General features: G+C 37.2%; 1 protein-coding gene across 1 annotated transcript in view; it reads left to right on the top strand.

Annotated features, from left to right (window-relative positions):
- The window catches only part of LOC116551470 (sperm-associated antigen 16 protein), a 193,200-nt gene extending 179,059 nt beyond the window's left edge, over positions 1 to 14,141 (top strand). The window contains exon 10 of the mRNA XM_032277658.1: positions 13,887 to 14,141. Coding sequence (XP_032133549.1) covers positions 13,887 to 14,027 — 141 coding nt within the window. The 3' untranslated portion in view covers positions 14,028 to 14,141. The remainder of the gene's footprint in view (positions 1 to 13,886) is intronic.
- Positions 14,142 to 14,871: the final 730 nt, after the last annotated feature.

Genomic DNA, 14,871 nt, shown 5'->3' with positions numbered 1-14,871 from the left:
AGTCCCATTTAGGGTTCTCCAATGGTACTTCTGTTTTTACAATTGTATAAGGCTCTTCCCCTTCCTTGGCACTATATGAGATACAAAGCTCATCCCCAAACTCCTCTGCCACTTGCAGGGCTGTCTGCTTCTCAGCAGTAGTCAGGATTTGATTCCAAAGTAACATTACATCCTTCCAGGAGAGTTCAAATATTTGGGTTAAATTTTGGGGAGCCTCTATATACCTGTCAGTCTCATCTGCCAAGGTCGCCTTTAATTTGTCTTAAGCCCTGTAGAGTTCAGAAGACCTGTACCTTAATGGGGCCGTATTCACAAGGCATTTCATATAGGGGCATGAATGAGGCTGGAATCTGCCTAAAACGAGGATTTTTAGGATGGAGGCAAAACAATATGCGACAGTTTTTCTTCAGTCTGAGGGGTCAAAGGAGTCCCAGTGATTCAAGATACACTTGAAGGGAGCACAGGCTTTAGATGGTTTGTTACCCACTGGAAAAGAGAGAGGGGAGAAAATACATCCCTTAGTCTCTCCCTTGCTCATCTTGAATTTGAAGGATTCTTCGAATCCCAGTAGCTGGTATTGGCCCCATGGACAGGCTCTTGGTGCTTATGCCATGGATGTGAGCATGATCTCCCCCCATGAAGCAGGAAGGACTAGTTGGCAGGGATAGCCATGCTTACCTGCACTGTGTCCTAGCCTTCTGTTGTTGACTGTCTCTGGATCCTCAGATTTAGTTTTCTTTTTAGGGGTCTAAAACATAGCTTGAAAAATACATTTGAGTAATGCTAAGGTGAAGCTATAGAAATAGATCTTCCTCAAACAAAGGAAATAAAGAGAATCCTGGGAATTGGGGACTTGATCTAATAAGATGTCTCCCAAAAGGAAAAAAATTAATACCTCACATAGAAAAGCTCCTTGTATTTGCGGGATTATGTTGATTCCTGACATGGTGGGGGAAAAAAAAAAAAAGAAAACCTACTTAAATGCAGAGGAGGGAAGGTGCCTGGGGGAGATAGCCTCTTGCACTATGCTAATGGATTTCTTCAACAGGGGAAGGAAAACTCTTAACTGTTGCATCTCCTTGTTTCTAAGAATGCATAGAAACACCATTGTTCAGGATTATACTCCTGACGACGAAGCCAAGTATTAATTCTACTCAGTAATATTATCTCTTTGGGTTGTAACATTGTATATAAAGAGGGGATAGCAGCCAAAAGAGTCTTGAAAGAAAGAAAATATGATAGGAAAGACTGGATGTTTTGGTCCGACACTCCAACAGGCTGTCGGGGACTGGAGCCAGTCCAGGAGACTTGTAGTAACGCCGAGGTGTGGCCTTGGCCAGATATCTTCAGTTGTCTCAGGACCTTATTCTGATCCCACATGACAGCTAGACCTCTGGAAGAGCAGCTGGATTGGAGTAAAGCCAACATTCCCAACACCTGAGGGTGAAGGAGGATTGACAAAACGCTCCCCAGCAAACCTATTCTCTGACTCTTGTAGACCAGCAGCTATATTACCCACTAAAACTGGCTGACAGAGGCCTCGTGTTCTATCTGTTTTTGGAAAAATATCTGAGGACAGGAGCCTCAGAATGAAAGCAAAGAGTCATAGGTCTACTCACACTCTTTCATTGATCCTGGATGAACTCCCAGAAATGTTGTGGGATTTGTGCTCCTATAGTTTGTTGAGTGGGAAGGAGTGGCATCCAGTGGCTTCCTCACTCCCATAGCTCAGTAAGCAGGAGGGAGTGGCGCTCAGTGGCCTCTTCCCTCTTCTCTCCTTTAGCTCAGCAAGTGGAAGGGAGTGTTACAGGTCTTTTACTCTCTCTGCCCACAGCTTGGTGAGCAGGAGTGTGACAGCTCTTTCATTCAAGCAATTCAGAGATTTCTGGGTTCTTGTCTGGTGACCAAAAGAATAAGGTATTTGGACACTAGACAGTGAGTAAGGCAAAGTAGAATTGCCTTCAGTGACAGAAAGAAAGCTTTCAGCAGCAAGAGGGGACCCAAAAGCTTGTTGCCATCTGTGAGGCTGAGTCTGGAGTTTTTATAGGGTTAGAATGGGGGAATGAATGTGGATTGATTGGTTCATGGGTGGGATTGGAAAAGGCACCATTTGATTGGTTAAAAGGCATCATTCAGAAGGAACCAACTGAGAGAGAGTAGATAAGATGGGGATGGAAGTTCTCGCTGTGGTCCTGGACTTTATTTGGAACTGGCAGCTCAGTTTTCAGGCTTTAGGCTGTCCTTGGCTTGAAGGTCGAGTTTCACCAGGGACCCATACCTGTCCACCTATGAATTTGTCTATCTCCTGTCTGCATCAATGGGACACTGCCTAATAAAGCTGTGAGAAGAGGGCCGCCATCCTCTAGACCCCAGAAGGTGATGGATGCGCCATGCACTTGGAAAAGCCACAGACATTCAACTCCAAGCCATGGAAGCAGCTGGGAGGGGAGCTATACCTTGCAAAGCCACAGGGGTGGAGCTGCCCAAGGCCATGGGAGCCCACCACTTGCATCAGCATGACCTGGGTTTGAGACATGTAGTCAAAAAAGATTATTTTGGATCTTTAGGGTTTAGTGACTTCCCTTTGGATTTTAGACTTGCATGGGGCCTGTAGCCCCTTTGTTTTCATCAATTTCTCCCATTTGGAATGGGAGAATTGATGCAATCCCTGTACCCCCATTGTACCTAGGAAATAACTAACTTGATTTTGATTTTATAGGCTCATAGGTGGAAGGAACTTGCCTTGTCTCACATGAGACTTTGGACTTGGACTTTTGGGTTAATGCTGAAATAAATGAAGACTTCGAGGGACTATGGGAAGGCATCATTGGTTTTGAAATATAAGGACATGAAATTTGGGAGGATTCGGAGCAGAATGATATGGTTAGTTTCTGTGGCCCCACCTAAATCTCATCCTGAATTGTTATCCCCATAATTCCCACATTTTTAGAGTGAAACAGGTGGAGATAATTGAATCATGGGAGTGGTTCCCCCATGCTGTGCTTGTGATAGTGAGTGAGTCTCATAAGATCTGATGTCTGGCATTTCCCCTGCTTGCACTCACTCTGTCCTGCTGCCCTGTGAAGAAGGTGCCTGTTTCCCCTTTGCCTTCTGCCATAATTGTAAGTGTCCTAAGTGTTGTATTCGACCGAGTGTAGAAAGTTATCACAAGACAAAAGTATGCCAGGTTGCAGGGTCATTTATTATGCCGGCGACCACAGAGGACTCACGTCTCTCCAACCTGTGGTGGCAACAGGAGGGTGCCACGATTTTTTATACCCGAAAAACCACCTTGGGAGTGGGGGTGAGGGGCAGGGATGGGAATGAAAAGGCTTCAGACATTCTGAGGGCTAGTGGATTCTGTAAATTACCTCCTGGGCAGAGATGAGGGTGGGGGTCTCCGGACATTCCAAGGGCCAAGGGGACTTTTGTCATTCCGTTTGTTACAAGTGGTTTACAGAAGTCAAGATAAACATTTGTTTACACATTATCTGGTTAAGGTGGAAATCACAGACCTTAGTTACTTATTACAAGTCACAGGAGCCAGGATGGAACTAGCTTGGGCTGCTTAGTCTGGCAATTGCCGGTAAGCAAAGGCTAGCAATTCTGGCAGTTACTGATAAGAAAAGGTAAGCAACTTTACATAGTTTTGAAGAACAAACAGCAGTTCTATTTACAGAGGCCAAGGACAGTAGTTATTGTGAGGAGAATGGGGCAGCCATTTCAACTTATCTAAAAACAGTTTTGCATTTTATAAAATAGTTTTGCTCCGGTTCTGGCTCTAGGCCAGCACAATATCACACTAAGGTCTCCCCAGCAATGTGGAATTATGAGTCAATTCAAGCTCTTTCCTTTAGAAATTACCCAGTCTCAGGTATTTTTTCATAGCAGTGTGAGAATGGAATAATATAGGGTTGTATATCAGAAGTCATATAAAGATCAAAGAATATCAAATAGATATATTTACATTTTGTCATGAGGTTATGTCAAGCCACTCTGACTTTAATAAGCAAACCACCTTAGCTGTTTTGTCAACTTAAGTCTAGCTAGCAAAATAAAACACTGTCTGTATCAATGTAGCAGTATATGTGAAAGGGATTTGTAAATTCTGTCATAAATATGAGTACTATTTTTTACTAATGGAATCTTTTTTTTTTTTTTTGAGATGGATTCTTGCTCCTTCACCCAGCTGGAGTACAGTGGCTCGATCTTGGCTCACTGGAACCTCCACCACCTGGGTTCAAGTGATTCCATTGCCTCAGCCACCCAAGTAGCTGAGACTATAGGCATGTGCTACCATGCCTGGCTAATTTTTTTATTTTAGTAGAGACAGGGTTTAACCATGTAGACCAGGATGATCTTGATCGCCTGACCTCATGATTTGCTTGCCTGCCTCGGCCTTCCAAAGTGCTGGGATTATAGGTGTGAACCACCGCACCGGGCCACTCATGGAAAATGTTTAAGTGTGGCTTCTTCTTGTGACCTGTGAACATGAATGTGATGATAGCTACTATTACAAAAATACTCTGTCTTCTCTACTCTCAAGGATAGTGATTCACTAGAAACAGTTTCTTTTTAAGTACTTTGAGATCAGGGAATGCCTTTCATAGTTCCATATCCCAGGCATTTAGCTTGCCACTTACACATTAATACATTTTTCTGAATGAATTAATAAAAAGTATGTGAATGTTCTGGAGGATTCTGCTGTATTCCTACTCTGTGTGTGGTAGGAGGGGGAAGCTAAAATCAAGAAGGCTTCACTTAATTATTTTTATCCATTTATCTTCTGAATAGTCTTAGGAATCTTCAATTTAACCAATAGTCTTAAATAATCTTACTAAGAATTTTTAATACATTTAATGAGTTATAAATGAAGGATAGGGATAGAAAATTGGCAGTCCATAGACGCATTTTGTTTGGTCCTCCCAATGTTGACATTTCTCATGGTTAAATAATTATAATAAAAATTTACTGCCAGCATTCAAAATTTATTCTAATTCACCTAAATATGTATTTGTTTCTCTTTTTCTTCTCCAGCCACGCTAGCCTCCTTTTTCTGTTGGAAAATGCCACATTTACTCCTTCCTTTTGGACTTTGAACTGGCTTTTTCCTATGCCAGGAATGTTCTTCCCCTAAATATCATAATGATCAATTGTATAACTGTCTTAGTCTTCGTTCGCATGTCACCTTCTCTATAAGGCCTTGCCAGATTGCCACATGTGTAATTTCATAAATTATCCTCTACAAAATTCTCCCTATGTACTTCTAGTCTGTCTTACCCTGTTGTCTTTTCCTTTCCACTGCATTTTTATCTAACATTTTATGTGATATACTTGTGTATGTTTGTTATTTATTTTCTGTCTCCTCAATATATTGTAAGCTACATGAGGGTTGGGATCTTTTTGTTTGTTTTTGTGTGTGTTTACTGGTGTATTTCAGGCAGTTGGAATAATGCCCGATAAATTAAGGCCATCAGTAAATATTTGTTGAACAACTCAATGAAAACCCCAAATATATGGCTTTTTGAAAAAAAAGTACTACCTCTTAACATTGGGCTTATATTCCTACACCCCCCACCATTTGTTGGAACTGAGAGGCAGCAGATGCTTTAGGCAAGACATGCATGCATTCCTCAGTCCTCTACAGCCATCACCACCCCACTTGTATTCCCAGTGCTGAGCCTTATCTGCTTTGGCATTTATCTTCATATTTCATAATTTCTTTTTTTAACAGTAAAGAGGAAAATTATGTCTAGTAATCATGTCTATATCAAAAAGGGATAACATGGGAACAAGAAAGAACAAGAAAGTTATGTTTATTGAAACAAGTGGGACAGTATGTTCTATGTTGAGGTGAAGAATTGATCTATGTGTAAACCTGTAGAATGTATCTCTTCATATGCCCACCTAATTCATTCATTTGAATTATTTTTCTGATGCCTGGCTTTTGAATGTCTGACCTCTGCTCTAAGTGGTCATAACTGCAGCTTTGCTTAAAATTCAAAGATAAGAAGTATGGAAGCATATATTATCAGAAAGAAGATACATATTTTGGAAGCTTGTAGTAAGATCAAGTATCTTGAGTAGCTAATAGTGGAATTTAGTTATTTTACTGTGGAATTTTATTACATTTTAAATTGTCAAACTACACGGAAATAATCCTTGTGGATATCTATAGAAAATGAAATTTTCAGTTAGCTAAGATGCTACCACTTTAGGCATAAACTTGCATTTATAGCTGGGCGTGTAAAGCAAACAGATGCCAACTGGTTGGGACAGTACTATTTGGCATGTCCCCTTAGCCAATAATGCAAATAAGTTAGCCTTGCTACAGCAAAGTTTTGCCTTGCCTTTGAGGAATGGAAGCAGATGAAAGTAGAGAAGAGATGTCCACACTAGAAATCCACAAAACTAATCAGAAAATCGTAGACATTTACTCAGAGTAATACCATAACTGAAATAGATGAATGCATGAATTCTTAATTTAGCAAATCTGTTAAAAACTAGGTCACCATTTTCAAAAGCTCTTCCATTTATTGACTTTTGTGTAAAGCATTGTCTAGCACTGTTTCAGCACCTAATATTGACAGAAATGGTCACTTGTGTCATCATATGGCACACATTTTGAACCTTCATGTGCTTTTGGCTACCTGTCTTTCTATTTTGTATACTCCCCCTTTGAATATTTTTAGGTTTGCAACACTTTTATGTGATTATCACAGTGTTAAACAAAAGTTATAATTTAGTGTCTAGGGTTATTATTATTATTATTGAGACAGAGTCTTGCTCTGTTGCCATGCTGGACTACAGTGGCGTGATCTCCGCTCACTGCAACCTCTGCTTCTTGGGTTCAAGCGATTCTCCTGCCTCAGTCTCCTGAGTAGCTGGGGCTACAGGTGTGCACCACCACACACAGCTAATTTTTCTTGTGGGTTTTTTTTTTTTTGAGAGGGAGTTTCGCTGTTGTTGCCCAGACTGGAGTGCAATGGCACGATCTCAGTTCACCGCAACCTCCGCCTCCTGGGTTCAAGCAATTCTCCTGCCTCAGCCTCCCGAGTAGCTGGGACTACAGGCACGCACCATCATGGCCAGCTAATTTTTGTATTTTTAGTAGAGACGAGGTTTCACCTTGTTGACCAGGATGGTCTCGATCTGTTGACCAGGATGGTCTCGACCTCTTGACCTCGTGATCCACCCGCCTCGGCCTCCCAAAGTGCTAGGATTATAGGCGTGAGCCACTGCGCCCGGCTTTTTTATGTTTTAATAGAGACAGGGTTTCACCATGTTGGCCAGGGTGGTCTCCATCTTATAGTCTGCCCACCTCAGCCTCCCAAAGTGCTGAGATTACAGGTGTGAGCCACCATGCCTGGCCATGTCTAGGATTATTTTACATGTAACATATAACTGACCCTTTTCAGATGTTTTTATTATTGCATAACAAGCTTATAAAAAAGAAAAATTGAGTGACTTAGAAATAATTGTCATTAAATTGTAATTATTAACCTGTTATCATTAAAGTCAGGATAAGATAGCTGAGCTGTATTGCAATTTCAATTACAAAAATGCATGCTTATTTTTCATTTGGGAAGCCTGCCAACTACAGAATATATTAGGCAGTGAATGCAACATGACAAGTCATTCAATTCAGCAATTTCTAGTTGGTCAGATACATCTTCAGGCAAATTTAACCTTTATACGGCTTATTCTTGGTCTCTGCTTTGTAGAGAATACACAATTGTTTATTTTAAATGAAAATTATATTGAGAGGGATATAATCTAAAAGTCATTGATATTTCCACTTCTATCAACTTTAGGTTACATGCTGCTAGGCAAGAGTAATTAATAAAAGCTTAGAAAGTCTTCATTCATTTTCAAAGTATACTTCTAGTGGAGAAACAGCCTTACTTTCCAAATCTTAATTAGAATATGTTCTTTATCGATAAATATCCAATCCATTGACTTTTGTCATCTTTCAATTAATTGCTCACATTTTTTGTTACTTTTTTTTTTAAAAAAAAAACCTTAAATAAGGTTTTAAAAGTTGTTATCACTATTTATCACAACTGTGAACTGACTTGATTTAAAACCATCAGCAAAATAAACACCTGTATTTTAGTAGCTACCCATAAGCAATAACTACATACTATGTAAGTGCCCCCTGACCTCTTGAATCCTGCCTCAATTTTGTTCAGCCTCTGTTTAGGCTCCTGGGGATTATGGGAGCCTGCAGGATGGCTTCCAAAGAAATAGAAGGATAAGTAACCCAGGTGTGTCCACTTTGTGCCAGTAAGAGGAACTATGCCAGCTGGCTGCCCTCTGGCACTGTGCAAAGTGAACAGAATATTTCTTGCATTCCCTGAAGGGAAATTTTAGTTAAAGGGACACAAATGAATTGGATCATTATTCCCATTTCTCAGAAAATGTCTGTGCAAGAGAAGGGCGTAGACTTCATTCTTTGCTTTATGACACAAGTTTATTAAGGCTGCCATTGTAGTGATTTTTGTAAATGAAGAAAGCATCAGAATATCACTGAAATATATACTGTAATTGGGAATTACAAACAGTAATAGGATATTTTGTCTTGGTAATGAGAATAGAAAATGAGACTTTCCTAAAACTTTTTATCAGTATGTGTGATCTTACGTAAAACTTGAAATTTTTGTCTACACGAAAACCAAACTCAAATATCTCAGTGGGCTAAAGCAGTAAACCATATCTCTCTTGCACTACATTGTGGGTCGGCAAACGGGCTTCGTGCATCATAATCACTGAGGAGCACAGGCTGGATGGGAGTGCCTGCCCCATACTTTCATATTATCAGATGAAGGGTACAAAGGAGTGGCCAAACACATGCTGGCACTTTAGGCTTGCTTCCAGAGGTGCCCCATGTTGCTTTTTCTCACATTGCATTGGTCAGATAAATCACATGGCCACACTCAGGTATAAGAGGGCATAGCACTGACATTTGTAAATAACTCTAACACTACTAAATATCCCGATGCTGACTTTGTTTCAGTTTAAGGAAATGTCAGCAGTGAAAATCAGTGCCATGTGCTGGGTTTTGACAGTAGTCAGATTATAAGCATATTCTTATTTAGTAGGAAGGAGGAGGTTTATAAAATCAAATGGTATAATGGTTCTTCTAATTTGTATGTTCATTTTTATTAACTAATAAAATTGAGATTTATGTATAATTATGTTCTTCTTAGGTAATTATAAACCATCAGTGGAACATGCTATTTGAAATATCTGATTACTCCCTGACACAGTATCTGGTAATAGATGAGAAAAAGGCTTTGTGAATCATGGTTCTGATTAGAGTGTAGAATTATGTGGCCAGGAACCAGAGTGTTAATAAAGTGGCAAAGCCCATTTATGCTAGAAAAAAAAGAATATTAAATAGACAAGCCATTAAGTTAATTTGCTTATATTCTTTTAAATATGGTATTTATAGTTTATATACATATTTAATTCCATGATTTTCTGTGTTAAAAGTAATATTAATTCCTTATAGAAAAATTTGAGTATGCAGAAATGAATATAAAACATTGTAAAATAAAAAGCATATGAATGTAGTTACTATTAATATTTGGACACTTTGTTGCACATATATATGTGTAAGTATATCATACATATGTCATCTATATTATGTGGACACTTTCCTATGCTTGTATTCTTCATGAATCTAATTATATAATTATTAATAACTAAATAATATTTCATAACTTGGATACATGGCATTCTATGGTTCAATCAACTAACATCTTTTATTTGAAATTTAGGTGTTTCTAGTCTTTCACTATAACAAACAATGATCCATAGAAAGTTGTATATGTAGATCTTAGCAAACTGGGCTGAATATTTTCTCAGAATATGTTTTTAGAAATGGGCTTACTTATGGAAGATGTTTGGTCATTATTTAATATGTTTGATATATATTGCCAAATTTCCTTCTAGAAAGTTTGTAGCATTACCAGCAGTGTATAAGAGCACCTGTACAAATTTACATGGTATATATATTGAACCTATTATAGTAGTGCTTACAGATAGGTTTTATAAATCTTTTAACTGTTTGCTAAATTTTGAAAAGATGGGTTGTTGATCAGACAGATTCTCAAAATCTAGCAAGCCTCAGAATCACCTGGAAAGCTCAATGAAAACATAAATTGTTGGGCCCCGTTCTCAGAGACTCTGATTTAGTAAATTTGGGAACATGCGTTGCAAGTAAGTTCCCCAGATAATGTTGATGCCCTGGTCAGAGGATTGCTTCTGGGAGAGCTGTTGAAATTGACTAACGGGAGTTTGTTTTAAAATAATATTCACTATTATTCAACAAAGTAAAAATATGCACTTATTTAACTTTAGAAGCTAAACACTTTCTAAGCATATCAATTTTTGTGTTAGCCTTTAATTCTATTCCAAAAGCGTTTCTTAAAATAATTCCTTCTATACAGAATACTGTGCATACTAAGAAAATATAAATCTAATCATCATTTCCTGTGTTTTTAAATCAAGCAGATCTTTGATCTCTGTTCTCTTAGTTTATGACACAAATAAGAAGTTTAGTCTAGAAATATAATGTTAAAACGATGAAGTTGTAAAGTTTCGAAGTGAATGTTTATGGTTGTACATCTTTTTTGTTCATTTTATGGCTTCAGCCTTATCTAATGTGAGTCAAAGTAAAAAATGATTCAGTGATAAATTTAAAATACATTAAAACTATTTTGTTTTATATAAACATCTAGAATAGAAACCTTAAAGAATAATTAGATACTTGAGGAGTACTAAATTAAAAATATTTAAGTACATTTGGGAAATAGCATTTTGCAAATATAATCCTTCTCCCTACAGTGTAAAGCTCAAGAAATGAAAACAGACATAAAGGTCAAGAAATTGAATAAATATATGAGTTAGAAAGGCTTTTCCTGACCCATTCTTATTTACACACTTAGATTGTGAATATCAATTAGCTCAATCAAGTCCTGCTGATAATGTCAGCTGTCAGTCACTCCTAGGTAGTGATGTGTGAAGTTTGTCAGCGGGTAATGGGCCATTTGAGTGAAGAATGAAATAATGAGGGCACAGAGACCTAAAGAAAATGTCTCCATTTTTGGTAAATTTCTCTCCACATGGGAAATTAAGACAAAGAAAGAAAAACCACATAAAATCTGTTTTAACAGGGTGTTTATTTTTAAAATAGCTATCTTAACATACCATTTAACTTTTTCTTTTTAAAAATTAATTTGAATGGTCAGTGATGGATTATCATCATTTCCCAATAGTATTGATCAGTGTAAGCAATACTAGCTACTGCAAGAGATAAGCTTGCTCTAAGATTCACATTGGTATTTTGACTTGCATTGAATAGTTAAATTGAACTTCTTCAGAAGTTTATCAGGAGACTTTCTGAGTCCATGGACTATCTATACTTATATGACCTTGCTTTATATCTCTGAATAAAGTGTAGCTTCTTTCTTTAGGCTTAACACATTTCTTATTAGTGTTCTAGTAGTTATTTATATCTGATTGCTGTTAGAGTTAGTGAAATATTTTTCTTTTTCTTTCCCTCCCTTCCCTTCCCTTCCCTTCTGCTTCCTTCTCCTCCCCTTCCCTTCCTTTCCTTTCCTTACTTCACTGAGGAACCCATCACCTTAAATGTTTGTCTTTTCTTTATGTTAGAAATATTTGAATTATGCTCTTCTAGCTATTTTGAAATGTACTATAGATTATTGTAAACTATAGTCACCCTACTGATCTACAGAACACTAGGTCTTATTTCTTCTATCAAACCATGTATTTAAATGTACCCATTATTCAACTTCTGTTCAACTTTCCTTCTCCACTGAGCTTTTCAGCCTCTGGTAACCACCAATCTATTCTCTGTCTTCTTAGAGCCACTTTTTTAACTCCCACATATTAGTGAGAACATGCAATATTTGTATTTCTGTGCTCGGCATATTTTGCTTGATATAATAAAGAGATGTGTGCATTCTTAGGTTTAATGCAGCACTATTCATAATAGCTGAAATATGAAATCAACCTAAGTGCCCATGAATGGATGGGTGGCAAAAGAAGATGTGATATGTATATATAATGGAATAATATTTGGCCATAAAAAAGAATGAAATCCTGTCATTTGCAGCAATATGGATGAAATAGAAAGTTATTATGTTAAGTGAAACAGACCAAGCACAGATCTTCCATTTTTTAAATATAACACTATATTTAATTCCAACTGGCCCATGAAGCAATAACTTATTTTATTATTGGTACGGGGACATACAGAGACAGCCAGCAGTTAACTGATTATGAAACTGGGATTCAGAGAGGTAAGATTATATTAAAATCAAGTCAGCTTCAATCAATATCCCAGGAGAATATTGAAGACGACTTGGTGAAACCCCGTCCATACTAAAAATTAAAAAAATTAGCCAGGCGTGGTGGTGGGTGCCTGTAATCCCAGCTACTTGAGAGCCTGAGGCAGGAGAATCACTTAAACCTGGGATGTGGAGGTTGCAGTGAGCCGAATCCCCCCGCCACTGCACTCCAGCCTGGGCGACAGAGACAGACTCCATCTAAAAAAAAAGAAAAGAAAACAATATATACGATTTTATATTTGAAAATTGGCTTTATCATTTTTTCAGCTCTGAGAATTTATTAAAGAATCTACTAGAATATAATCCCCATAAGGGCAAGATTTTTTATCTGCTTTGGTCACTGATAGATTTTCATGCCGGCAGTGCACGGTGGCTCACGCCTGTAATCCCAGCATGCTGGGAGGCCGAGGCAGGTTGATCATGAGGTCAGGAGATGGAGACCATCCTGGCTATCATGGTGAAATCCCATCTCTACTAAAAATACCAAAAACTAGCCGGGCATGGTGGCACGTGCCTGTAGTCCCAGCTACTTAGGTGTCTGAGGCAGGAGAATCGCTTGAACCCGGGAGGTGGAGGTTGCAGTGAGCCAAGATTGTGCCATGGCACTCCAACCTGGACAACAAAAGTAAAAAAAGATTTTCATGCGTAAAATAATGTTTGAGATAAAAAAAACTTTTGAATGAATAAATGGGTGCAAAAATTCACAATGTGAGCCTTCTCTCAGAGCAATTTTAAAGAATTAGCTGTAAGGGGATTCATAACTTCCTTTTTTGAGTAGAGTTAAGCAATTAATCCGTCCATCATTATTATGTGTTCAGTGCTTATTTGTAGCATGTCCTTTTTCCACTGAGAAAAGACTACTTTCTCATGAACTGAAAATGCTCTTTGATCTTTAGCTGTGGTTTGCTTGGTGGAGAGGGAGGTGACCAACAAATGACAGATGTGGATTCTAATGTACGTGATTTGAAAGGATTAATAGACATAGTTTACCTTAAGTAAATGGTTTTAAATTAGCCCTGTGTCCTTAGATTTAAAAAGAGAACCATAATCAATCAATTCGTAAATGTTAACTTTGTTACCCAATGAAAGTGTTTTTAGTCTGCCATTTATAGGGGACAAAAGGGGTATAAGAATTATCATAGACTTTTGACTGGTGACATTACTGCTGGACCTGGAAAGCTTATGTAAAAAAAGACAACCAAAAATATATGACAACGCTATATTGTGCTTCATTAGAATTCAAATAGGTAGTATTTTCACATAATTTTTATCATGTAGCATGTGGCTTAGAATTGAAATTGATTATATAAATTGGTATGTGCCTTATTTAAAATTTTATCTTTTTAATTATTTTCTCAAAACTAAAATTGGAAATGAAGGATTTAATGTAAATTCTGAGCAAATATAATTATAATGTTTATGTTGTCCCTTAATATTAAATAAGAGGATCAACATGTGCAGTGATTTGGACATTTAACTCAGAGCTCTTGTTTAAATTTTTTTCTCTAGGATTCAGAATTTCCCATAGATATGCAACCAAATCCAAACCTGAATGTTTGTAAAGAAAATCTTCCTCCAGCAAAATTTGACTACAAGCTGAAAAACATTTTTAGACTTCATGAACTTCCAGTGAGCTGGTATGATTTTTGATGTTTTATTAATGCTTTTGAGATTTTATTTTCATGTCAAAATTTTGGTGCTCTTATAGCTATTCATGGTCGAAATGGTTCGCTTTTAGCCTTTCAATATTGCTACTCATAGCAGTGAAAGAATCTGCTAGTAGCTGCTGGAAGAATCTTCAAAGTAATTGGTTTAAGCACTTGGTGGCAGTGCAGACTAAGTGCACTATTGTGTGTTTTATTGTAGAGGTTGGAGTAAAAATTCACAAATCATTTTTAGAGAAGTTTCTAGGATTACTTTAAAGACAGGATCTCAGCAACTATGCAATTCGTTTGTTTATTTTACTTACCAATTTTACCAATGTACTTTTCCCTCATTAATAAATCCTTTTTTCTTGTTTGTTATGAGGACCATAATTTTGTGAACTATAATCACATAGGTTTAAAGATGAAACTTAGTGTTACTCAACATTTATTGAAATAAATTGTTTTATGAACCTGTATATTTATATTCATAAATTTTTTATTTTAAATCTTATAAAATGGATAGTATTTTTATTCAAAATTAAAAAGTATTTCCATGGAAAATATGCTTATATAAACCTTTTAATTCCATGGTCCATTTACATTTCATTAAATGGTCAGCTTTTGTTGATAATCATGGATATATCATTTATATATATCATTTATATATCCATGATTATTAACAAAATTGATTTAGTTTATATAAGTAACATTTTCTTGTATTTGGTCATGGAGTCTCAAATTTATGTAACTGTTCTTCAAGAAATCTAAGACTTGTACAAAAATATATGACATTTGTTTTGTAATTGCTCCTATTATACTTAAGGAGGACTAATGACTCAGAAGAGACA

The sequence above is a fragment of the Sapajus apella genome, unplaced genomic scaffold, assembly GCF_009761245.1.
Source record: "Sapajus apella isolate SASKATOON/1434 unplaced genomic scaffold, GSC_monkey_1.0 scaffold10, whole genome shotgun sequence".
Taxonomy (NCBI): domain Eukaryota; kingdom Metazoa; phylum Chordata; class Mammalia; order Primates; family Cebidae; genus Sapajus; species Sapajus apella.
Note: the sequence above shows the minus strand (reverse complement) of the source record. Positions and strands in the feature narration are given on the sequence as shown.